At 38.4% G+C, this 27,122-nt stretch overlaps 1 protein-coding gene across 3 annotated transcripts; it reads right to left on the reverse strand.

Moving 5' to 3' along the window:
• Positions 1 to 92: 92 nt before the first annotated feature.
• dspa (desmoplakin a) lies at positions 93 to 27,122 on the reverse strand. Of its 3 annotated transcripts, XM_067362278.1 has the most exons (24): positions 26,760 to 27,122; positions 25,552 to 25,642; positions 25,343 to 25,464; positions 23,579 to 23,720; positions 16,826 to 16,951; positions 16,567 to 16,626; positions 14,563 to 14,730; positions 14,321 to 14,425; positions 13,205 to 13,300; positions 12,853 to 12,978; positions 12,556 to 12,708; positions 10,546 to 10,700; positions 10,336 to 10,462; positions 9,865 to 10,051; positions 9,509 to 9,747; positions 9,222 to 9,400; positions 8,193 to 8,331; positions 7,631 to 7,824; positions 7,349 to 7,511; positions 6,836 to 6,919; positions 6,638 to 6,745; positions 6,210 to 6,308; positions 3,942 to 5,768; positions 95 to 3,629 (listed from the first exon to the last, which is right to left on the reverse strand). In XM_067362278.1, exons 1-24 carry the CDS (start codon positions 26,981 to 26,983, stop codon positions 1,140 to 1,142), a joined length of 7,404 nt encoding a protein of 2,467 aa, XP_067218379.1. In that variant the 5' UTR covers positions 26,984 to 27,122; the 3' UTR covers positions 95 to 1,139. The 3 variants fall into 3 exon arrangements, with proteins under 3 accessions (XP_067218378.1, XP_067218379.1, XP_067218380.1); XM_067362277.1 differs by having other exon boundaries at positions 93 to 3,629; positions 9,509 to 10,051; XM_067362279.1 differs by having other exon boundaries at positions 96 to 3,629; positions 5,271 to 5,768; positions 9,509 to 10,051.

The raw sequence follows: 27,122 nt of genomic DNA on the forward strand, positions 1-27,122 counted from the left end.
CAAACTTTTTGTAAAGTGTTGCTAGCATAAATTACAACCCGACTCTAATATACATGGGTCTGCTTTCATATTCGGAAGAAAGGAGTGAAGAGTAAAAATGAATTTCAAATGTGATGCTATAAGAAGACTTTGAAACCATAATAAGTAACCAAGATAATGGCAGTTTATATTTTAATAGTTTTTATTGTTTAAATTGCTCCATATAAACACAATCACATCAAATATTCATTCATTAAAAGCAAATCTCAAAATATATGATTTCTACTTTGAAATTAGTAGATCCATTTCGATACAAAGTCAGCAGACGATTTAGATAAAAACAGTACTTGTTTCCTAATGTAGCGTTTTTATATGACTAACATTAGCCGCTTTCCCTCCGTCAGGCCAAACTGTCCTCATTGCTTAACCGTGCCGATCCGGCCCAGCCATACGGCTTAATTTTCCACTCTGGGGCTGATAACGGAGCTCTTTGTGATGTAATACAAATGAGTCGGTCGCTGCATTAAACAAGAGTTTACAGATGATATGAGCTGTAAATAGCATTCGCGTTATGGAGGATGATCAAATATTTACAGAGAAAATGGCAGCCAGGCAACAGAAAGTGACCAAACCTGAGTGGCAATGTCACCATACGTATACTACCAGCACGGTTAGCCAACAGTACTAAGAATTCTGGGCCGAGAATGGTTTTTAATCGTGCCATGCCATACCAGGCTCAAGTGGAAATACAACTGGAACTGTTCTTCAGCCCAATGGTGGAAAAGCAGCTATTGGCTCTATGCTGTATTGCTAGAAGTGTCTGCTACAGTAAATGAATACATGTGAATGTAATGTAAAATGTAAATAAACATGCAAATGAAAACAATCTCAAATACCGAATAAACAAAATAAGAAATAATGAAAACACTGTTAAATGTCATGACAAATCTAAAATTCCCCTTGTGTAAATAATGAAAAATACCATTAATCTAAAAGACATATTAAACTCCCAAGAAAACTGATCAATGCTAGTAAAAGTGAAAGAAGATGTCAATCTACGTTCTGTATCCCAAACCCATACTGAAATACTCTTGAATATAAAATCATACTTAAATTTAAATTGTACATACTAAGCATAGGAATCATGACTAACTGTATAGCTAAGATGAGATGTAGCTGTAAGAAACAGAGGAGGTGTAGTCGACACTGCCTCTGCGTGATCCACTTCTTGAGCCAGTGCGAGATCCTGCTCTGGACCCTGTGCGAGAGCTTGGTCCTGACAACACGTTGTAGGGGCTGCTTATGCCTTTAGAAGACATAGAAGTAGCCTGGAGAATCTTCATGCCATTGTTCTCCTCCACCATGCAGTTATCCATGGCCTCTTTGTATGAGATCTTAAGTTTGGTTTTAGGGCAGGTAAGGTTCTTAATGTAGTTCCTTGTATCCTGCAGCTTTTGAGCCCCTTTGCCATCAAGCCATCCTCGTCGTATGGACTCCTCAATGCTGACCCGGCGGCCAGTTTCTGGATCTACAAGTCCACCTGTCAGGTACTGGAACTCCAGAAACCTCTGCCCTGCCTCATAAGGCAACCATTTTTCCTTCATGGCCTCGGCAGCAGAAAGTCTCCTCTTGGTCTTCACATCTTCAAAACCTGCATAAGCCTTCTGTGCTGGTTTTAGCTTGACAGCCATGTCTTCATCAATAATGCTTTGTTGTACAGCATCATTCAGAGAGAGTCTCTGGCCAGTGGAAGGATTGACAATTCCTCCGGTGCAAACCTGGGCTTCCAAGAGCCGCTGAGCGGTGATGTTGTCCACTATTCCACGTCGTTGTGCCTCAGGGATGGTTATCTTCTCTAGGGTCTCTGTATCAAAAATGGCTCCCACTGGGCTCTGGTCATCAAAAATATCAGTCGGAGGGGAGAGTGTAATGGATACACTGGCAAATCGTTTGCGGACAGTTGGAGATGATGGCGCGATCTGCGTGGGACTACTGCAAGTAGCAACATCCTCAGGACTGCTGGAGCAGATGGCAAGCTCCGAACTACTGCTTTTACTTGTGATCATAGCTGCAAACTCAGTGAGTGTCACGGTCCCTGCACGGTACTTGTCAAAGGTTTGTTTATCTATGACTCCCCTATTTAGGCACTCTTGAATGTCATACTGCATTCCAGTTTTGCGATCAACAACAAGCAAACGCTTGTGTCCATCAGATGTTTCGATAGTGATCTCTTCCCACTCACACTCTTGTTCGGAAAGCTCCAGAAAAGTGTCATAGTCGATTAACTCTCGATGGAAGGCTTCTCGAACGGTCATCTCTTTGCCATTGTCAGGGTCTACAATCACCACTCTCCTCTTGCGCAGTGTGTTCTTTTGAGATGTTGTCTGCTTCGGCTTCTGCTTGTCCTTCAAAGGCAAAAGGATAAGCCCAGTCTTAGGATCTGTGATGCACCTCTTTTTCAAATCCAGATATGTGAGGTTTTCATGGGTATTGGGGTCAAAGAAGCCTTTGGTGTCATCACCCTCATACGACAAAATATCATTCATTTCACGGTCAAAGTAGCCTTTCCTGTACGCTACTTCCACATCAATTCGATGACTCCCTTTAGGATCTATGATGCCGCCACTGGCTATCTGAGCTTCCAGGAGTCTAATTCCATGACCTTTCTCTATGATTTCTTTCTCAATAGCTTGAAAGAGTGAGATGATATTTCCCGTTGCAGGATCTTTGTATCCTGTCACAGCTTTCTCAGCAGACAGTAGCTTGTCTTTAAACTCCTTTCCCACAAGAGCTCTCCTCCAAGCTTCTTCAACCGTCATGCAGACATTGTTGACTGGATCGATTATGAAACCAGATGCAGCCTGGGCCTCCAGGAGCTCCAGTGTGGTTCCCCGTCGAATTAGACCTTCTTTCATGGCCTGATAAAAGGGCATGACCCTATCCTTGGCCTCATCATAGATACCAGCGATGCAATCAGAGCCACCCAGGTAAGATCTGAGTCTTTGCTCGATATCTTTGCCCGTTAGTTTTCCTTGGTTTATTTTATCCAAATCTGTTTGATCAAGCAAGTTGGAATCTACTAGCTCAGTAAGTGAGACCTCACCACGCAGACCTTTCACTGTGATATTCTGGACAGTACTCTCACAGACAGACTTGGAAACTTCATCAGTCTGAGTATGTCTGCAGGATGCAACTGGACGCTGTTGCAACCTCCTCAGTTCCATTTCCAAAGACTCCTTCCTCCGAGAGAGCTCTGAGATTTCCTTTTCTGAGCTGTGAAGACGATTCTTGTAGCGTTCTTCCACACTCCTCAGCTCAGCTGTCAATCTTTGGATCTCACTCAGGAAGGAGGCCCTGTCTCTCTCAACTTTGTCTCTATCTACCTCACTCTGTCTGATCTGCCCCTCTTTTAAATCATATTGGCTTTTCCAGTACTTGAAATCCTTGGTAATTCTATCAACTTCATCCTGGAGACGTTGCTTCTGTTTCGTCTCAGATTCCAAGGAGAGTTTGATGCGCCTGAGCTCCTCTTCATACCGCTGATGCTTTTCTTTGTCCTGTTGTGACAGCTTCAGTTTGATTAAAAGACTATCTCTTTCTTGCACAATCTCTTTGTAGTTGGCATCAGATCGCTGGATCATCATAGATGTCTGGAAAAATAGAAAGAGAAATAATTTTGATTATAATTAGAGGATTTAACAAAGGAAAGATTTATGCATCACTATTTCAAAATGATTGATAAATGGTTAGAATAAAGCAACAAAAATTAGGATTTTTTTTAAACCAGAGAAAATATGAAAAAAGATTGCAACCATGCAGTGTTATGCAGAAAATGTGCTTTCAAAGGTCATTATGCAGCAAAGCATTACCCAGCAAAGCCATTTTTATATTAAAATGGTGATGATTTTTTAAATTCAACTGATTTGGAAAAAAAATCAGTTGTGTCGCTCAGAATAAAATACCTCCGTGAACTGCTTTTGGATTTGGGCAATTTCCACCCTTAAACTTTCCCTCTCTTTAGTCAGTTCATTGATTAGTTCCTGCAGTTCCAGTGCTCTGTTATTGCTGGTTTGTAACTGGAACTGAATGGCAGACAATCGGGAAGCACTTTCACTCTCAATGGTGCTCAGGCTTCTTTTCGCATCATCTCGCTCTAGTCGCATACTCCTTAGTTCCTCTTCTAGCCGCAGACGCTCTTTGGTAAGATTCTGAGTAAGGCTCTGCAGCTTCTCAATCTCGCTGGTGCTCTCATTTAGCGCTCGACTCTTGTCCTCTATTGTCTTGTAGAGGGAATCGTTTCGTTGATTGGCCTCACGGACAAGGGCCTGTTCCCGTAGAAGCTGCTGTTGCAAAGCCTTCAATTCTGCATTCACTCTGGTCAGATTCTCTACGGTGACTATGTACTCCTTCTGGATTTTCTGTAACTCATCCTTAGAGCTGCGAAGCTCCTGCTCATACCTGCGTCCAGAAGTACTTTCCTTCTCTTGATGGACCCGTAGTGTGCTGATGGTAGTGGTGTATTCCCGGCACGTCTGGTTCACCTTCTCCAGCTCCGTTTCCATTCGTTTTCTCCTCGTGAGCTCATCCTGACTATTCCTCTTCTCTTTCTCCAGTTCAGCCTGCAACTCGGTCACCTTGGACTGCAGTTCACAGATGCGACTCTGCAGTCTGGCGGCATTCTGTTCCAACTTGCTCTTATCGTTTTTCTGCATCGCTATCTCTCTCTTTACAACGAGTAGCTCTTGCTCAGAGATCTTCAACTTGTTAATGACCTCTGTGCTTGAAGTTTGCTTAGCCAGTATCTCAGCCTGAGACTGTCTGAGACTTTGATTCTCAACCTCCACGGCTTTCCTACGCCTTGTCTCGTCTTGTAGATTCTGGGTCAACAAGGTAATCTCACGGGCCTTTTCCTGAGCAACTCTGTTGGCATCTGCCAGTTCCACCCTGTGTCTTGTTTCAATCTCTTCCTTCTGACGTGTTATGAGATGAATCTGTGTTTCCAGTTCCCTCTTGCACCTGCTTCCCTCGCTCGCCGAAGACCTCTGCTGAAGTGCGTCCTCTTCCGCTTTCCTCCGTGCTGCTTCTGAGTGGGAGAAAGAAAGCTGTACCTTTCTTAGTTCCTCTTCCAGGTCTCTTTTCTCAGAGGTTAACCTATCCATTTGAAGTCTTAGAGTTGCTGATTCCTCCTCCTTCTGCTGTGATGTCTTGAGCACAGTGGTCTTGGTGATGTGGATCTCAGATTCATACGTTTGCTTTAGGCTATTAATTTCCTGGTTCAACTGCGTTCTTACCTTTGAGGTCTCAGCTTCTGCTGCGCTGCGCCGGGAGGCCTCATCGTCCAGCTGTAATTTCAGCCGTTCAATCTCTCGTTCCTTTTCTTTGATGGCCCTTTCAAATTGGCTTTTGAACATACTGAGCTCGTCCAGTTCTTTCTGTCTCTTGCGGATAGCAAGCTCATACTCCTCCTGCTGGTTGGTGTATCGCTCCTCAGCCAGCCTCCGCTTGCGTTTCTCCTCCTCAATGAGAAACGTGAGACGGGACATCTCGTCTTGTAAGCTCTTCAGCTGATTATGGGTGCTGTCCAGGCTTTCCTGAGCACTACTGCACTGCCTAGCCTGGGTTCTCTTCACCTCCTCCATAGATATAAGCTGCTCTTTAGACTGGGTCAGCTCCAGCCGGTAGCGAGTCAGACTGTCCTCCATTGACTTGTTCTTAATGATTTGGTCTTGGAGGTTGTCCTTGTGGCGTCTCAGTTCTTCCTCCAAAAGCTCAATTTTAGTGTTCCGCATCTAATTCAAAACAAAAGTCCACAGTGAGTAGTAGTAGTAAACCAAAATAAATAAAATGCATCTTAAACAAGTGAATGCAATTTAACCTTGCCAAATATTTCTCACTTTTAAGAAAGCGTTATGAGGATTGTACTTCCTTTTTGTTTCCTATTAGTACTACACTTAACTGCCTTAACCTTATACCTGCTAACTTTAATCATATGTAGTGTAATATTTATATCTGTATTTTTTTTTTACTTCAATTAATTAATGTTTTAATAGTTTGAGTTTTAGTTAATGATAATAACCCTGCTTATAAAAGCACTATAATAATATAAATTATTAATTTATATGTAATTTGGCACTGGCATCTAATGAACTCCATGCTGTCGTGAAACCCTGATTTGGATTTTCAATTGGAAAGATATATTCACTACATCTTGTCTTAGACACAACATTTACCTTTAACTCCTCCATGTTTTTTAGCATTTCTCCAAGGAATTTGTAGTAGTCACTTGAACGCGTCAAGAGCTCTATGTAGTGTGACTGCAACTCCATTGCCTTTAGTGAAGGTAGAAAAGATATGTTGAGTACTCATAAATTCAAAATAAAGTAAATCAGGTGAACTGTAATTTTAAAGTGATAGTTCACCCAAAAATTACAATTCTGTCATCATTTACTCGTACTTTGGAAGTCGATGGGATCCATCCACTGTTTGCTTACCCATATTCTTCAAAATATCAAAATATCTTGTGTGTTCAGCAGATGAAAGCAATTCATACAGGTTTGGAACAACTTGACGGTGAGTAAATGATAACAGAATTGTAATTTTTGTGTGAACTGTCTTTTAGTTCACAATGTTTAGTGCTACATGTGAAAGGTTTCGTTACCTCCTGCCTCAGTTCAGTGGCTGGAGACTGCAGCATAGTCTTCTTGATGGGAATGTTGAGCAGCGTCTCCAAACCTGCACTGTAGGACGCCAGCTGGAGCTCGTAGTCCTGCAAAAAACAGTGGTATAAGAACTCAGATTTTGTACCATTTGTATATACTTTTTGTAATAATTAAAACAAAATAAATATGAGTCTCACCTTTATGGAGGCAGCACAGGTGTCTGCATCTTTGACCACATCATCCACTTTTTCTTTCTTTCCTTTTATCTCAGAATACAGTGCCTGTTGGTTGACAAAATATTTTTCTCAATATAACATATTTTATCCAAACCACACAGCAAAATCAACTTAGTTAATCAACTCTGCGCAGAGTACACATGTTATAAATAGTGACAAGGACTCATAATTTTTTTGCGAAACAGACAATGTGGCTCATGCTGTGTATGTTGTTATATGCTTGAAACATTGATGTGCCCTGATGAGTTAATATCTGATGAATATCTTTGGTTTTACATGAAAGCATCTTGTCAACTATTTGTCTATATGTCAGACTAAATGTAACCTAAATTAAATTAATTAAATTAATGCTGACTAATTTAACAAATATTGGAAACATTCCTGTTGCTGTAAAAGGGCAGGTTCACTTGATTTTGAAACAGATCTAAGGACATTTGACCAAACGTGGGTATTTAGGAAGTGTATTGAACTGACTTTTTGCTGGTTCAGGTGGTCCATTAAACTATCCACGCTGTTGAATTTAGTAATCTGGAGGGCATCTTGCCGCTGACGTGTTTCCTGAATCCATCTGTTTATCATGTAGCTTGTTTGCTTGTAGTGATTCAGCTGTTTCTCTTGTTTTTCCAGATCCCATACCCTGATAAACAAGCAAGGAATGGAATAAAACTATAATTATGGTGGTGGTGCTTTCTACATTTCTACAACATTTGTTGCTGTGTATCCCAAAAGTGCAACCAGCACCATATCTCTCCACACCTGCTATCAATCTGAGTCACAATCCTGCGCCATCGGTCAGTCATCTGTCCAACGAGCTCTGTGTATCTGGACAGATCAACATCACACTGATGGAAAGATTTGTCTATTTGACTGTTCCAGTGTGCAGCCTTGGACAGCTCCGACTCCATAGCCTTCAAAACAACCTTCTTCTGCTCCAGTTCTGCTTTCATGAGCTGCATGGCACATTCAAATAGACATACATGAGACATGCTCTATGATTTTGAGTCACAAGGACTGAGAGATTCATGTTTTTACACGTTATAACAATACAAGTCAACATTATTATGACTAAAAGTTTGCTTAGAAGTATTTCCTGCTAAAGCAAGGCGCTATTTGACTCTGGTCAAGCGTATCCATAGCAGAATGGAAGTGGCCTTGGATTGCAATAAGCCCAGTGCATTATAGGTGTTGAAGTTCTCCTACCTATTTGGCTAAATAGGTCTTTTTTCTGTTTTCTTTAGTCAGGTAGCACCAATTTCTGAATCTGGAGTCGCCATTTAAATTATTATTCTATAGGAAGAAAAAAGTGCATAAAATTCACCTTCAGAGTCGTGCGGTAATTTTCCACTTCATTCAGATCAAGAGAACTCGTCTCTTTTTCTGTAAGACGAGCCTCATGGACTTTAATGATGTCCTCAGCCTGCAGGATGCTCTGGAGCAGAGCCTGAAGAGCAGTGAGCCTGGAAACACAGACAAACACCTATGAAACTCTACTCATTACTTCTCAGACTAATACTTTCTACTATCATGTATAGAAATAACTATAAGTCTGCCATTCATAGGTTAATTTCCCCATAAAAGTGCCTCTCTAAGCCCCTCCTTTCCAAGAGCCTGCTCTGATTGGTCAGATGGTTCAGTCAGTTGTGATTGGACTACTCTGCTCTGATTGGTCAGATGATCCAGTCTGTTGTGATTGGTCTACTCTGCTCTGATTAATAAGATGGTCATGTCTGTTGTGATTGGTTTACTCTACTCTGATTGGTCAGATGGCTCAGTTTGAACAACATCAATGCCGTTGGTTTTACCACATCAATCTTATCCTTTAAAAGTGCATAAAAGTGGATTTGTTTGTGCAGCAGAAAACAGTGTCTTCTCGACATGAACAACACAAACCAAACCCTTACAGTCTCAACTGACAACTACAGTGTTTGAGGGCGGGTTAAAGTAGATGTTGCTCGGGGCAGCCAATGAAGACCATAGGCTGCCATTATGTAAATGTCTCAAAAAGACCTACCCAAGTTCAAGCAGGAAGTAAGACTGGAATTAGTGACTCATTTCAGGCAATTCAGAATAACTTCTTTCTTTTAGAAGACAAAAACTCCATTTATCTTTGATCTCTGAAACTTTGCAGACCTTTTGTGTTCGTTGTGACTTGTTCGTTCCCCGATGAAACCTCAAGACTACAATAGAGGCATTTGAAGGAGTTCAGTAACAGTGCACACTAATCTAGAGAATAACATCCTTTGGAGGGACTTTGCAGAGCCTTTTCATTCTCAAAACCGCAACATTACACACTAAAGAAAGATGAACATGGAAAAAAGCATAATAGGTCCTCTTTAAATGTTCTTGCCTCTGGATATATGCGGTTGATAAGCCTTGCAGACTGCCCAGTTTCTGGTTGATGATGTCCAGTTCACTGTGCAGGTACTTGGTCTGCTCTGGGTTAGTGCTTCCATCCAGTTCTCTTAAAATCTTCTCCCTCAGATGCAGGTACTCATCCCGGATGGAGTCCAGATCACGATGTACACCCTGACAAAACAGTCCAGAAACAGACCATTATGCAAATGTACTTTTTAATATTGGCTGATAATAGGCTTAGACAATATATTAGTCCATCACTGGTTGTAGTGATTGTACCTGCAGCAGCACAAGTCTTTGGGAGCACTGCTGTACACCATTCTCCTTCAGAGACACGTGGAAATGCTGAATCAAGCCTGACTCCGCCGCCTCTAGTCTGCGTCTGAGAGCGCTCAGGTCTGTCATGAGATTGACATTCAGCCCAGAGCTGACTGTTGTCTTCCCAGGCGTCACCACCTTCTTCCCATCTGTCTCCACCACTTGAGTCACTTGAGTAGTTGTTTTTATTCCACCCAACCCTGAAAGACAAAAACATCTCCTTTGTAAAGCAACAGTAACTTGGGCAACTTCAGTCTTGTATAATAATAAGAGCATGTGACTGGATGTGTAGAACATGTGAGTGTCTTTGATCTTACTATAGCTGGGCAGTTGGATCACCAGCTGGTCATAATGGGATTGTGCTCCTGCGTATTGCATCTCCATCTTTCTCTTGTCATCATCGCCAAACATCTCAGAGCCGAGACTGTTACGCATAAACTCCTGGTAGTGAATCTCCAGGCTCTTAATAATGTTGCGATACTCCTCAGGACGCATTTGTGAGAGCTAAAAGAGACAAATGATTCTCTAAAGCAGCCATAGATTGAGATATAATTGAAACATAATTCTATATGAAACCAAAGATCAAGTCAAAGTGGCTTTACACACCGCAAAATAATGGTTTTATCTTTTTTTGTCTTGTTTTCCAGTAAAAGTATCTAAAACAATCTTAATGTAAGATTCTTAACATTTTAAGTCTTATTTTCTGAAAAATTTGTGAGTTTTTGTTTAAAACCAGAACAAATATCTTTATAATAATAGTCATGTTTATTTGCTGCAGCATCTCATACCATAGAGAGCGTGAGGGAGTTGATGTGCTGAATGTCCTTCATGCAGTACTGCCAGGAAATCAGACTCTTGATGTTGATGTACAGCTGACTCCAGATGGACATGATGGCTTCGTAGTACTGCTCGTTCCTGTCAGGCAATCAAAGAATCAATGCATTTCTGTACACTGTCAGTTGCTCTGTGATCTGTGTGCATGTGTGCTTTTGTCATACTTTTGTGCCAGACTGATGCTCAGAGGGTTTGGCGGTGGGATGATCAGACACACGGATGGGATCAGCATTTCCAGTCCTCCAGGTCCAGTGACATGCCACTTGCTGCGCTGCGTGTTGTCCTTCAGAATGCCTTCATTCCCCTTCATAATGCCCCTCTGTAACACCCACACTGTTTCAGTGGTTCATATGGTTTTGCAGAAACATCAGAAATACATGCACTGTGCATTTACATACAATTTAGTTCTAGCTTGAAATGACACCTGAAACAACTAACCAAGGGTGGACTAGGGCTGGAGCTAAAGGTGCATTCAAGTAATTTCAAAAAGATCATATTTACGAGTTGAACGAACATGAACGCCCCTACAAAGTCATAATAACAAGTGGATTTTTCGAGATGAGGGCGTGTCAATGAGAAACCCGGCAGAATCAAAGGATGCAACGTCACTAATTGAAGGTAAATTTTTGTTGAAATTGAATGTTTACTTGTCTCAGGAACTGAAAAAGTTATTATATGCTTGGTATATGCAGCAATTTTCTAGAAGTAGAGTTAAAAAAACCTTGGTGTACAAACACCGCCATTCGATGGAAGTGACTGGAATCGTAATTACGACTTCCCAAATTGTAAATACGGACTTCCCAGGAGGACTTGAACATACCATAAACTCTGGGTTCTGTTACAATCATTCAAATTATCACAGAAATACTGGGATAAAAGTTTATAATTTGGATATAAACAGTGATGTCTACGGTAGCGATCAAAATAGAGCAAATCACCTTTTGAATGTAACTTGATGCTTTAACCCTTTAAGACCTGAAGGTTTTTTTAGAGTTTTTTTTCTGAGCGACACACACAAAAGTAAAGACTCATAACTCCAAAACTCTAGCAAGGAGAGTCAAAAGGTAGGTATCATTTGATAGAAAACATTTTAAATTTTAAGAAAATATAAATTACATTAAATTTGGACATTTTCTTGCTGAGAAACAGCTGATAAAAGACAAAAAATATATATAATTTTTTAAAAATCATTTTTCTTTTTTTTTTTTTGACATGGAATAACTCAGGAACACAATAAGATCGCTAAAAAATTATTTTGTGGTGATACTCTCCTATATGTGATCTGCATCTGGTTCAAATTTCGTGGTGATAGCATAAAGAATAGTTTGAAAATTGTTGTTCATTTTTTCCGCAGCCAGGTGGCGCCAACGGGCGGTAAACTCCGGTTTAGAGGTGCTTCTCAGCAGTCGTTAGGAGTTTTTCAAAATAGTTAGATGCATTAAAAAGATGAGATTCTAAGATTTAAAATATCATCTATTTTTATTCCACGTTGGAAAACGAACATGGATGGGTCCGGGAACATTGGATACACACTGCATCCCGGAGAGATGAGAGACATGTTTTTAGCCAAGTATGTTAAATCATTCCGTGAGTAATATCTTGTGATCAACGCAATATTTTGGATTCATTTTAATCTTGAGAATCTGCTTTAAATATTGATGTGCATTTTTTTATGATCTGTGCATTTTTCATGAAGTTATGAGCACATGAAATATACATACTTGAATTCAGTTAGCGGCTGTGCTATTTTTGTTGTAAATGTATATTACTCAGACTCAGAGAGTGAAATCAACGCAACAGAAGCATGTTGGAGGCTTGATATGAAAGTTTAAAGTCTCTGGTTTTATATGCAAAAAGAATTTTGTGCTACCTATATGGATTCAGTTTTTATTGGGTTTTAAAGAGAGACACGCAAATGGGAGCGCCGACGCTCCATCCGGTCTTAAGGGGTTAAATAAAAATTGTATTGATTACATTGTTACACCAGTAGGTGGCGACAAGTGACTGTCAAAAATATATTTGTCACTGAATCATTCATTCAAGAGATTCGTTCAAAAACACTGATTCATCCAGTAATGAAACAAGTGAAGTATTTATGAGTGAGTCATTGAATCATTCACTCAATAGATTTGTTTTATATATATTTATATGTGTTTGTGAACGATGAGGCTCACCTGATCCTGTTTGAAGTCACACAGAGCTTTCACGATGACCGGACTGCTGCTCTTCTCCTCTGGGTTACGAGGTTTCAGACACACGATGTTCTTGGACTTACTGACCAGCGTCTGAACCTGCCTCTTACTCTCTATCATCCTCTCCTTCTCTTTCTACACAAACACACCAACATGAACAGAATTTTGTGAGCACATGGTGATTTTTCAAGTGCAGTCACACCATATTCAACTTCACAAGCTATGTGTTTGTCTGTTTAACTCTACAGGTGTTTCACTCAGAGATTTTGCGGCAGTCACCTCCAGGTTTTTGAGCATTTCAGTGAGATTCTCCAGAGGTGTGTTCTTGTCACAGGTAAACTTCTTACGGATCGACTCGTGGTCTTTCTGCAGTCTGTGGTACGTCTCATTGGCCTCCTTGAAGAACTACAAAGGAATAACAACAGAATCAGTCCTCTCAGGCCCAAACTCATTTATCACTGATAATCTTGGTCTGCTACAACCAGATCATTGATCCAGTGTGTATGTTTACATGAATATTCATCAATTACTACAATATACAGTATATCGTCATATGGGCCAGCTCTAACCCTTAGCCATGACCAGTTGTTTTAATCATAAATCAAAGATTCCTATCCAGCCGAAGCCTTACTTGGCTGTACGCAGCGTTCTCCTTCAGGTGAACATCGATGCACTTGGTGATCTGCAGTAACCAGCTCCACTGGGTTTGAAGCGTGTCCATGTAAGCCTGAAAGAACCAGAGAGAAGAGATTATTCACAGTGCTGTACAGAATTCATTATACAGCATTATAATACAACATTACACAGTTATTTTTGTAAACTTAATAAAACGATCTAAATCAGATCTGCGCCTGTACAGTAAGTGGTTCAAGCTAAATTAATTGATGAAAATTCTTAACTATGGAAAACTACTGCTAAGTGATTGTCAAACAATTTAAAAGAGACCATTATATGTGTCTCACTGGCCCAGGTTCAATCTATGGGCTTTTTTCACTCGCTTTATTGTTTGCCAGAGAAAGATCACAAGTCCGAAATCACACTAGCGAACCTCCTGCACGACATGAGGTATTACTCAAATCTACAGCACAAATGTGAAGTTTTTACAGCCTAAACGTATGGTTGCATTAATGTTGTACATCTGTAATGATGAAGTTGCATTTAGTACATTTAAAACTTATTAAAACCCACAACAGTTAAAATATAACCAAGTACTTTACATGTGCTTTACTATGTTAGTTAACACATCAAAATTAGTGCAATCATTCATTTTAGAAGTGTGTACTTGGATAGTCATGAAAGTGAGCTTAAATGTCCTTTTATTTGATTAATATTACATTATCTGTAATTCAGTAAATATTAGATTTGAAGTGCACACTCAATACAGTTAATTGCACTTCTTTTTCACAAGAGTAAGCTAATTTCATAGCTAATATTTTCACATTTTTGCATGACTGAATGGAAATGGCGCACAATAAAAACAGTTCTGATCGCAAGTGGTTGTATTTTTTCCTACTCATTTCAGTGCATGTGTCATAATTCATCTCAAGCACGCTTGTCACCAACACCAGTGTCTCTTCAGTAGCCAAGAACACTAAATTTAGAGTTTTGGTGGAAATGACATCAACTGATTCTTGGTGAGAAAGTGTCTTCAGTGCGAGTTGTGCTTTATTCATCACTAATGGACCTTTTTTGACTGTGAAATTATTTTAAGCCAGAGTTTTTCTGTGTGTTGAGCAGGTTTCCTCACATCGATCTTATCCGACGCTGGGTGTTTGTTCTTCAGGAGGTTGTCCACCTTCACCTTCAGTTTATTCAGCTCTTTCTCTTTCTCTTCCAGATCACTCATCAGTTTCTAGAAGGAAAATAAGACAAAATCATCAGGCACTTACATGATAGTTTTAATAAATATATTATTGTTCATTGTTAGTTATGGGATTGTTCTTCTGCTCAAGTTTAAACAGCATGTGTCGACTGAGTGCGCCTCCTCACCGAGTAGCTCTCTTGTTTGCGGGGGATGTAGTTGTTGATGTTTTTATCGCCCCAGTCGAACACAAGCTCCTCCTCCTCCCTGTCGTTGACCCACATGATGGCTCTTGAGATCTCCTCGATGATGCCCTGCAAGTCTCGCAGCTGAGTTGCACGCATATGAGACATTTTCTACATGCAGGGAAGAAGAAAAGATCACAACATATGAATGCAGTCAACAACAGGTGCAAGATTCAGCTTGTGAAGTTGGACGAGAGATTGCTACTTTGAAGATGGTTGCTTTTTTATAGTATGAATGTATTTAAATTCATAATGTTTATGTTTTAGATACTTTTTTAAACTATTATAATATTTTATTAGATGACTTCTACTTAAGTAATATATTGGTGTTTAACTGTTCAAATGTAAATTCTAGGCTTTTATTCACACATGAACACTGATCAGCGCACATGCATAGAGCACATCAAATATGGTAAACAGAAGCTCAAATGGTCTTGACGTGCAAGAACCAATGAGGTTTGCTCCACAGCCTGGCTATATCAACAGGACAGAACTCTCTTCTTCCACAGGTAATTTCCCATTCAACATAAGCATACACACCCCCTAGCGGTCACAACTGGAACTGTCATAATTGTGCTCAGTCTACTACACTTTCTGTGAGTGTTTTTGGTGTTGTTGATTGTATAACACTGCTGAGCTGCAACTGATTTGAACCTTTAACCCTGATAAAAATGCTTTGGTTACCTTTAAATGGTCATTCTGATCAGGCATATCTTTTAATGTTGGCATGATCACACCATTTACTGAGGCATCTATAGACATCTTTATTGATGTTCTGCTAATTGGCACTTGATTCTAACCTTTTCGAATGTCTATTCAAGCTGTACAAATCATTAAGTAGGGGTGCAACGGATCAAAAAACTCACGGTTCGGATCGTTTCTCGGATCAGAGTCACGGATCGGATCATTTTTCGGATCAGCAAAAAAAAAGACAAGACAAATAAACATAAGTTTTGTCTTTTTGTTTATTAACACTTTTAAATTATTAAATTAAAATATATAAAAAAATATATAAAATGTAATGAAGTGGGCGGTTATCGTCACATAGCTCTCCGTTCCCCTGGACGTCCACCCGTCTGTCGTGAGCGCAACAGAGGATGCTCGGGATAGTTCATCCACAACTTTTTTCTTCTCCTGCTCATAAAGATCTGGCACAATCTTTTCGCTGAAGTGGGTGCGCGACGGGATGTTGTAACGTGGCTTAAGCACTTTCAGCATGTGTTTAAAGCCCTCGTTTTGCACAACCGAATATGGCCTCATGTCTGCACCTATAAACACACCGATAGCGTTTGTGATGGCTTTAGCCCGGTCTGATTGTGCAACAAGGGGCTGCTTAAATGCCGCGGTGATAAGCGGTTGTTGAGCAGCCTTCGTTTTCACTCCTGTCAGTGAAACACCGGTGTGATGTCGCTTCAAATGCGTGGCCATGCTTGATGTGTTTCCACTGTGATATGGCTTTCTTGTGCCACAGTGCTCCCATACAGGGGATTTAAATGACGCGGGGCATTCAAGCTCCTCCGTTCCTCTGCTCGCCATGACCACGCTGTGTGTGGACTGAATATGCGCACAACTTTTTTTTTCATAAATCAATCCGCGGATCACGTGTGTGCCGAACCGAAGATATTGATCCGAACGGATCACGGATCAATGATGATCCGTTGCACCACTATTACTAAGTGTAATTTGTTCAAATATATGCTTGATCTTATCTTTTAACAGTAAAATGCTAATCCAATATCTGTACAGTATGTCCTAAAATGGTGGAAAAGATTACATTTGAACTGCCTGTAATGCAAAATAATAGCCTATATTTTTAATATATATTTTCAGAATCAGAATCTGCTGAGAACAATAAAAGAAGGTAAACAATCATAGACAGAGGGTGTGTAAGGCTAGGCAAGGCTTAGAATCAGGATCTTTATTTCTGCGTTAGTTTGGTTAACTGACCTGTAACGTGTCCCACTCCTGGTCCAGAGCGTGGAGTCCACCCTTCTCTCGGCTCTGCAACTGAAGCACAAACGGACTCTGTCACGGCATGTTCATCACACTCACAATTAAACAACACAGTGTCTTTTTCCCCATTACATATTTTATCATAATCAATCAAATTTCAAGCTTAAACACTTATAATTCGTCCTGTGAAAAGCGTTTTGATATCGGACACTTGTGTTAGCATGCATTTTAGCAGTTTAATTTTTCCTCATACCAGTTCATCCCGTGCTCTGTCCACCTCCAGGCTTCTCTGGATTGAACTGTGGAACTTTTTGTGATTCATGATTTGTTGGCTGATGGTCTCCGTATCTTCACCGAAGGGTGAGGTCTCAATGAGTCTCTACAACACACGCAAACACACGTAAACATATGCACACAAACACAACCATTTTACACTTTTCACTATATAAACACTAAAGGGTATCCCGGAAAGACGTGTTAGAAATTAACCCTCTGGAGTCTCAGGCTGATTTGGGCCCGGAGAAGTTTTGACATGCCCTGACATTTGTGCTTTTTTCAGTTGTTCATAAACACATTAATGACAAAAGTGTCATTACACTGTATTCAGCACAAACTATGCTACAATAATATGTGAGGAACATGTATGTACATGTTTGTGTTTTTGAAGGAATAACGTTTATGCGTGGTTATTGAAAAAACAAAAAACTTAAGTCACTGAAATAAGGTCAAAAAAAGTATAGTAAATCTGTGTTCACAAGACTTCTGGGTATTGGAGGTTGTAGACTAGAGTTTTTACTTCAGAATTATGTAAAAATGATGCTGCCTACTCCTTCATATAAAACAATAGAGAGATTTAGTTTTTGTAAGACACTTTTTGTCCAGAAACACAGTTTGCGTGGAGGCGTGAATCATCATGAATAATGGGTCATTTACACCTGAGAAGACAAAATAATCACATAATAATGACCTGAAATGACTTGCCTATTAATGAGGCCTTTCTGTCAGGTAGGCTGTGAAAAAACCCTCTGTAATCATGTCTCAGCTCGATTTAAAATAATGGTATTTTATTATATTCTTTAAAATATAATGTATTTCTGTGATGCAAAGTGTCAATTATGTAACATAAACAATTATGTTACCTCTATGGCATTTCATATAGGCTTTTAGCTTAAAAGCATGCACATTTGGAGAAATATTGATAGATTCTTATATGTTTATGTCAATTTTCTATACAGAGGAGTAATATTTATTCTATATTTATTGTCATCACTATGAGTGCTGGATACTGTGTTTTCAATTGCACTCTGTGCACATTTAGTCCACAAATCCATATAAAGAAGAACAATTAAACAGGGTAAGTTAAGTCAGAATAACCCAGTTAACGCTAACTTTCTGTTTCAAAATCACTATTGGAAACCACAGGAACTTACTCCGTAAACCTGATCTGCTCCAGAAGTCTGACAGCGCAATAAAATTACAGCAATGTCTATTTTATCCTCACAAATCTCAAACTTTTTGTTGCTTTATATTATAATTTCTATAATAAAAACTGCAATACATATTAAATTATTTTCAGTTCTGTTGTTACAAAAACTCTTGCATCCCAATTCATCCTTGTTTGTGGAATTACCATAATTACAATATTCTGACTTGACATAAATCGTCCTCGTAGAGCTCGTAATTACAACTTGAAAACTGTGAATTTTCTGAGAGCTCTTTGTTGGCTGAGCTTCTGCTTCACACTCAGAAGTACATACTTTAGGGTGCAGTATAAGTACGCAGAATTATCTGGGCTCGCATATGCGAAATCATACTTCCCTACTATATACTAGACAAAAAACAGTATGTGACAAAAGAAGTATGTCTGAATTCACAGTAGTCCTAAGAGTGTAGGCAAAATATACCCGGATGACCTACTACTTCCGGTGAGATTCTGAAGTAGGTCACATGATGATGACAACAAGGCGAATGTAGTAAGTTCAGATTACATTCATACTACACACACTCATAGAACATACTTTTTAGCAGTCGTGAAGTAAGTTATTCAAAATAAGTGTCTACTCTAAAGAATATACGATTTCAGAAGCAGCCTTTTCCACAGTTTTGTTCCGTTGTCTCAACATTGACTTCCTGTGTTTCTTCCTGTTATTCACTGGTTTCCTTGTTTTTGGAATACCTTCATCTTCACCTGTCTCGTGTATATATAACCTCCATTTCCTCAGCTGATTGTCGGGAATTGTCTAAGCATGTTTCCATGTATTCCTGTATTCTGGATTTATCCTCTTATTTCAATAAAAGCTGCAGAAGCAGTTATTTCCATTCGGTGGAGAAATTACACACTTTAAAGCTCATTTATTACAAATTGATTCTTCTCCTATAAAAATGTGTGAAAGCATAGATTTCTGAACACAAGTTAATAATTAGAGCACTTTTTGGCATCATCAATAATGAACTCTAGGTGGCAGTGCTTAATCATTAACACCAGCTGTGGACTAAAACACTCTTTCATGCTGATCTCAGATCAGCAGCTTCTTATATAATCAGGGTCAGGGTCCTCGGGACGGGTGAGCAACAGCGCTGTTGTTTTAGGTGACTGCAGAGATATTTCAAGCATTCACTCAAACAGAGATCAGAATGTTAAAGCACTGCAAACTAGTTTCACCCCAGTCACTTTCACTGCTTTTGTCTGTTCTTTGGCTACAGACACTCCCTGTTTTCCTCCTCCCTCTTCCTGCTCAGGAGAAACAATGTGTTCTCTGTCTAACCTCTGAGTGTGTGTTTGTGTGTGTGTCGCAGGTGGATAATAAATGTGCAACATTTGTAAGCAGTACACTGTAAAAAGTGGTAACCTGCAAAAGTTGGCTTAGAAAGATGTTTTTTTACTTGATTTAACCCATGAAAATGATTTTTTTTGTTATGAATCAGGGGTTATCAATTCCAGTCCTCACACCTCCCCGCTCTGCACAGTTTGTACGTCTGTCTCTTATCTGACACGCCTCATTCAGATCATCAGCTCGTTAAAAGAGAGCTCCTTGTCCTTGGGTGTGTCCCGATTGACAGGGTCCCTACTGCTCCCTCCCTACTCCCTGTTGAAGTTCACTTCATTTGACAAAATGTGTTCCTGCAATCTTATCAAACACAAATGAAACTGAAGTTGCACATATAAGTTTATGATTTGATGCCATTATATACTTTTATAAATAAATTTAATATAAATTACCTTATTTTCATTTAATATAGGCCTACATGTGTATAAAATCCGTATAAATCCATATATTTATTTTATTTATATAGTATGTACATACATATTAATTATAAATTTCACTTAATCTAATTTGTCAAATTCAAAAGCCCTAAACTAAATGCTAAATGTATGTTGTGATTTTTAATATGAAAATAAACATAATTTAGTAACACGTCTCTTTATCTATTTTAACCCGGAATCATGATAGTTGACTGTTGCGTCTCATACAAAGACTTGGGATTTAAATCTCTAAATACACTTTTAAGTCCACTTCGCAGAGCACAAATGGACATTAGGACTGGAATTAAGAGCCCCTGGTATAAATGAATCTACTTACGTTGATTCAGCAATATTAAATTATATTTTTGACTTGAATAAAGCCAGTTAATTAAGATGTTATCATTTTTAGGTTACTAGAGCTGCACGATTCTGGATAAATTGAGAATCACAACATTTTTATTTAAAACAGGGATCACAATGTCTGATTAGACAACTAAACAAAATAATATGTCATTTAGAGCTTCTGGCAAATTGCTGCAGTCTATTTAAAAATATTGAATTTGAATTTTTTTTTTATCCAGATTGAGTGAATTATTCAATGACTCACTCATAAAGTCTTCGCTTGTTTCTTTACTGTGTTTCCTATTTGTTCAGTGTTTTTGAACAAATCTATTGAATGAATGATTCAATGACAAATACATTTTATGAAACAGTCACTTGTCGCCACCTACTGGTGTAACGATGTAATCGATACAATCACTATTTGAAGCATCAAGTTACTTTTGATTGCTACCGCAGACATCAGTGTTTATATCCAAATTATAAACTTTTATCCCAGTTCTTCTTTGATAATATGAATTATTGTAGCACAGGAGTAATGATACTGTGTGGTTGAAGAGAGACGAATCGCTATCATTTAGAAATAAGATCGCGTGGGTGTTTGTATTGACATCGCCATCTTTTAACGATTATTCGTGCAGCTCTATATGTTACCATTTTGAAAGAAGTTTGACTGGACTTGACAACACAACACTGGCTAAATCAATGGAGTGAATTTGGGGTGGAACTATAGCTGCTTTTCCACCGTCGCGTCGAACAGTTCTTAGAATGGTAAGGAACGGTTCCAGTTGATTACAAGCCGTTCACAGCCCGGAATTCTCGGTAGAATCCGTGAAATGACGTCGCCACTCAGGATTGGTCACTTGTCTGTTGCCCGGCTACTAGTTTCTCTGTAGCTGGCTAAGCGCTCTATTTGAGCAACGTAAACATAAAAATAAAAGAAATATCTGATCATCTTCCGTAACACAATATTCACATCTCCTATCATCAGTAAACCGTTGGTTTTCCAAGGCAATAACTGCTGCTTTTGTATTACCTTCCAAAGAGCTCCGTTATCAGCCGCACAGTGGAAAATGAAACTGTAATTGTACCAGCTGGCCCGGATCAGCACAGAATGGAGCGGTTACGCAATGAGAACCGTTCGACCCGACAGGGGGAATCGGCTTATGTTTTCAATTTTGAAGAAAGCTGAAGTCTTTCTTCTTCCACAGTCATTCACAGCTTTGAGACGGCCAGTGAGGCGGGAGTGTCGCAGGAGTGCCGGGTGTGTCTCCTACTGTGGGTGTGTGTGTGTCCTTCTGTACACTAACACAAGTAACAACAAGTCAGGGAGTCTCTTACTCTCCTACTCCCTCTCTCTGTGTATTTTCAGTGGAAATGAGTCAGATTTCAGGGGGTCAGAATCTAAGATAAGCCGGAATCTCATTACTCCCGCAGACACTGAACCAGTCTGAACTCGAGGAGGAGGAGGCTGAGGTGTGAGGGTGAATTCCAGCGAAGTGCTGTCATTATGGGCTGTACTGTCTGTAAACCCTCCACACGTCATTCAGCGTGGTGAGAGAAATCACACAGGCGTCTCAAAACACTGATGTTCTCTAGACAACTCTGGAGATAAACTGACCAACAGATCTGCTGTGCCAGTTCACATACACTGGAAAAATAATGGTAACCTAAAAATGATAACATCTAAATGAATAGGATTTAATACTGCTGAATCAACTTAAATACATTCATTTATACCAAAAAATAAGTTAAATCAAGGAAAAAACAGCTCTTTAAGGTAACAATTGCACTTAGCATGTCAGAATGATTTCTGAAAGATCATGTGACACTGAAGACTGGAGTAATGATGCTGAAAATTCAGCTTTGATCACAGGAATAAATTACACTTTACTATATATTCACATAGAAAACAGTTCTTTTATAATGTTTCAAAGTATTTTTGATCAAATAAATGCAGCCTTGGTGAAGCAGAAGAGACTTTTTTTTAAAAACATTAAAAAATATTTCTAGTTTTAGTCCAACAGTCAGCGGTATTTTAGTTTTTATTGTAGTTTTATCAATGTTTTGAATTAGCATTTATTTTTTATATTTCTAGTTTTCATATTTAGTCATTTTGTTGTGTGCTTTTGTCATTTTATTAGTTTTGTTTTTTAAATATTGCTATTTAGGTTTAATTTATTTTTATAAATATCTATTTATTTTCAGTTAATGATTTTAGTGCTTTAAAAGGCTTTAGTTTATTGCCAAAGTACCATTTCAAATTTTAATTTTAGCCTAAATTTTTCAACTAATATATATATATATATATATATATATATATATATATATATATATATATATATATATATATATATATATATATATATATATATATATATATATATCAATGTATATTATATTTTATTTGAATTAGCTTTATTTCAATGAACAGAAATGTTTTTAATAGTTTTAGTTAATGATAATAATCATGCAAATTCTGATGGTAAAGTACCACCAATGTACTAATATCACAAATAAACTGCAATAGTCAAAAATCTTTTTCAATGTTTTTTTGTTTTTCAAAAAACAGCTGCTGTCTTCGGGTTGTTTGAGATTATTGCCATTGTTGTGTGAGAATAAGGTAGTCAAGACAACAATAAGAGTTATAGATCATAGTATAACCCTTATCTAACCGTCGCCCCAGTGAAAGTGCGCCATGCAATTAAACAATTTATATGACAGATAAAGTTAAACTGTTTGATCCTTAGAAGGTAAACTGACTGTATTCATCTATACACTGCCCGACCAAAACAAAGTTGCTGTTTGGATTTAAATAGATAATTACTGCAGTGATTATTATGTTTCTAGCATGTTATATGTTCGGCAACAGTTCTTCTAACCCTAACAGATGGAGTGTGTAGCTTTTCATTTCTTAAACAACCATGTATAAAGACACATCATGGCCATATTCCAGGACGGCACTTTACATAAATAACATCACAACATTTATTTCCATCAAGAGGTGCATCATTTTTTTGTCAAGATCTTGTATTGACAATGCAAGAGGTGAGACCTCTGTAAAGTCTCCTCCAGCACATCCCAAAGTCTTTCATTGAATTTAAGGTCTGGACTCAGAGGTGCAAAATCATGTGTGAAAATGATTCTTCATGCTCTCTGAACCATTCTTTCACAGTTTGAGACTGATGAATCTTGGCTTTGTCGTCCATGTCTTCCAAAATGGTTGTTTAAGAAATGAAAAGCTACACACTCCATAAATAAGGGTTAAAAGAACTGTTGCCAAACATATAACACGCTAGAAACATAATAATCACTGCAATAATGATCCAGTCATATACTTTGAAGCATTCGCCTGTTTAAATCCAGTGTGTATCCAGTGAATGACTCTTTGTGCAAGACAAGAGCAGGTGTGTCGTTCTAAACCTTTTTCTGGTTGATCCACTGTATTGCCTCCTGGAAGCTCTTGGTGGGATCCTCCCATCCGCTCACAGTGCCGGACCTGCGGAGAGTGGTGCCCGTGATGGAGCTACGGATCTCTGTGTGGATGGCGACACACTCGTCCAGACTGGAAGACACAATCAAGAACCACACTTTGAATTTACATGCCTCTTTATTTTATCCTCAAAAACATTTGGGTGTTTGTTCAACAAACCGCATTAAAAATAAGAGTTTAACTTTGTATTATCATTGTGAATCACAGCTCTGATTTTTTTCTCAGTTGCGATGTCATTTCCATTTTTGTATTTTTGGTTACAGCTTGAGATGAATTTTAACACATGCACTAAAATGAGCATTAAAAAAATCCAATCACATGCGATCAGAACTGTTTTTTTTTTTTGTGCATTTCCAATCAATCTGTCATTTTTAAAATTATGCAAAAATGTGAAAATATTAGCTATGAAACTAGCTTCCCCCTGTGAAAAAGAAGTGCACTTAACTGTATTGTGTGTGCACTTCAAATCTAATAATTACTGAATTGCAGATAATATAATATTAATCAAATAAAAGACATTTAAGTTCACTTTCAAGACTATTTCTTAACACACATTTACAATCTGCACTTAAAAAAATTACTAAAACTTAGTAATAATTTCAAACTAAAAGTCTTACATTTTAAATCCTTATGTTGTAATTTTTTGTCATGTTTTTAAAGAAGTGCACTTGTTTTGATGTGTTGACTAACATAATAAAGCACTTAATTATATTTTAACTGATCAATATTACATTTAAAGCTAATAAATGTACTAAATTGCAACTTTATCATTACAAATGTTAATTTGACAGTAAAAGTATATGGTCCCACTTTATATTAAGTGGCCTTAACTACTATATACTTACATAAAAAATAAGTACAATGAACTTATTGGGTTCATACTGAATTGCAAAACTCTTTTGCTGCTATTGAGGTGGGATACGGGGAAAGCTTTGGTAGTATGGGTAGGTTTAAGGGTAGGGGTAAGGTGTAAGGGATGGGTCAACAGTGTAATTATAAATGTAATTACAGAAATTAATTACAGATGTAATTACATGCAGGTGTTTTTAAAATATAAGTACAATGTAAAAACATGTATGTACACAATAAGTGCATTGTATCAAATGATTAATTTAAATGTATAGTAGCTAAGGCCACTTAATATAAAGTGGGACCAAGTATATTTTAGTTTATCATAAATGCTTGTCAGTACATTTAGCATAACTTTACCCATATTTCAAAGACAATAGAAGTACTAATTATGAAATTACATATGGAGAATTGCTTAAGTGTGTCAAAAAAGTTCAGCTAATTACATTTAATATAAATTTAAACTATAATACATTTTCATATAATTGTACATAACATGTCCAAAAACATCAGTTCACATTCCACACTTCTTTGTCACAAGGGTTGGACATCATTTTCTTAAAATGTCATTTCTACCACATTATTTTTACCTTTCCAGATATTGTGGAAATGAAAATGGTTATTGTTATGATTCATGTTTGTGGACAAATATGTTTAAGCAAGTGTACTTTCAAGTCCACGTTTCCAATAGTGTCTGTCATTGAAGATACGCCCATTCTTGCTGAACAAACGTCACAATATATTTCTGGTAACTGACATGTACTCATAGTGGGCTGGTCTGCATGCTAAAGTAAGCACGTTCTATTTGTTTATGTCACAACACACAAACTCAATCACACACTGACTTGCGAACGATGTTTTCATTGGAAAGACCGGCGTTCCGTAATTCCACGGCACACGTCTTCATCTGCTCTATGGCCTCCGCTGCCGCCATCATGTTCTTGTCCACTTCAGCTGCTGGTGCCATCTGCAAAAAATGACAGAAGCATGAAGAATTGCTCAATCGCTGTGTGTCACATGCATCACAGTGAAAGTGTGTGTGAATGACACCTACGTTCTCCAGCAGGTTCTGCGCTCGCTTCAGGTAGCTAAAACATTCCTGGTAAAGAAACTGAGCTCTTTTCTGAACAGACATGGATGTCATGCTGAAAAACAAATCAAATGAACTGACATTAAAAATATGTAAATTACACTTTGGCAGGTATGCATTAGGTCACTTTAACTATTAAAGGATTTTTAATGTTCTGTTGGATAGAACATTTTCAAATGGGAATAGTAGTTGACATGCTGTGTTTAAAAACAAACACTTTATGAATTTCATCATGTACCAATGTGTCTTAATGACATTTAGATGTCGCATCAATAGAAAAGTGATTTTACACACATAGAAAGCTCATTAAATGCAAGTAAAATGCCTTGTTTTAAGGTTTCAAATACGTTTTGGGAGAATAAAACGTCAAAATGCGGGTGAAATAATGCTCCACTGTCATTCAGTGCAACATTTATATTTGTGTAAAAATCAAAACAACATTCTTAGTCTGACCTGTACGTATTAAAATATATAAAAGAATAAGTGAGAATACTAAATTCAATTCTTGCTGACAAATGAGCAAAGTTTAAACATGTAAAATTAGCCTTTAATATGGCATAAATACATTTTTGTTGTAAAAATCCCCGACAAGATTGTTAATGACATGTTAGTGGGCGTCTAAATCAGGTTATGATATTTAATTTTTGCTTAGAAACAAACAGATTAAACAGAACCCATTCTGAAAAACAACAATTCAAAGCTGTATTACACTTATTGTTTTGATTCTCGAAACCCTTTTCCGTCTTTGACCCTCATGCATTGAAGTCCAGTGCATTAAGTTTGACCACAGCTGAAAGTACTATTTACATTTCAGTCAGTGCACAGTTCTTCCATTGTTAATGGACAGTTTCCTGTCTTGCGCCACAACAGAATAACATTCACAGGGCAAAAGGTCATATCTGACACTGCCAAGTTTCTATTGCTAAAATGTTACTCTTTCATATAGTGTATCTGGAGCTCTTAATTGTTTCACACTGAAGTATCCACCTCTTATCAGATGTTTCACCATCTTGCAAAATGTAAAATAAACAATTGTTGAGATATAGTTAAAGTAGAGATATAAAATGAACGTGACTGTATAGCTCTGATAAGAAATATTTGAGTTCGACTTCTTATTTCAGACTTTGTTTATAAATAACGCACAACTTGATCATTTATTAATGGAAACTTACCCCTGCATTCCTCCTCCTCCTCCTCCCAGTGAGTTTTTGGAGAAAGTGTGTGTTGTGGTCTGCACATAGCCATCATTGAAGTCAGAATGGTATCCATTTCCACTCATGAAAAACTGCGCTCCGTCATTCCGGGGTAAACTGAAGCCCGCAGCGGTGAGGTCCGGCCGGGAGCTGGATCTGCGGCCGATCTGGTGGAGCCTGGTCTGAGATCCGGTCAAACTCATCTCTGGAGAAACTGCAGCACCAATTCAATGACCGGTTTCAACAAAACAAAGCGCAATGAAAGTTGTAAAGGTCTTCTCCTCTGCTCTTCTTGCGCGTCTGTGCCTGTCGGAGACTGCGCTGAAACTGGCCACTGCCTTC

Source organism: Chanodichthys erythropterus, chromosome 16 (genome assembly GCF_024489055.1).
Source record: "Chanodichthys erythropterus isolate Z2021 chromosome 16, ASM2448905v1, whole genome shotgun sequence".
NCBI classification, from domain to species: Eukaryota; Metazoa; Chordata; class Actinopteri; order Cypriniformes; family Xenocyprididae; genus Chanodichthys; species Chanodichthys erythropterus.

Coding starts and splice junctions, on each gene's coding strand:
- dspa (XM_067362277.1), bottom strand. CDS start 26,983: ATGAGTTTGACCGGATCTCAGACCAGGCTCCACCAGATCGGCCGCAGA. Junction 14,426..14,562: donor GCAAACAAGAGAGCTACTCG/GTGAGGAGGCGC, acceptor TTTTCCTTCTAG/AAACTGATGAGTGATCTGGA. Junction 6,309..6,637: donor CCACTGAACTGAGGCAGGAG/GTAACGAAACCT, acceptor CCTTCACTAAAG/GCAATGGAGTTGCAGTCACA.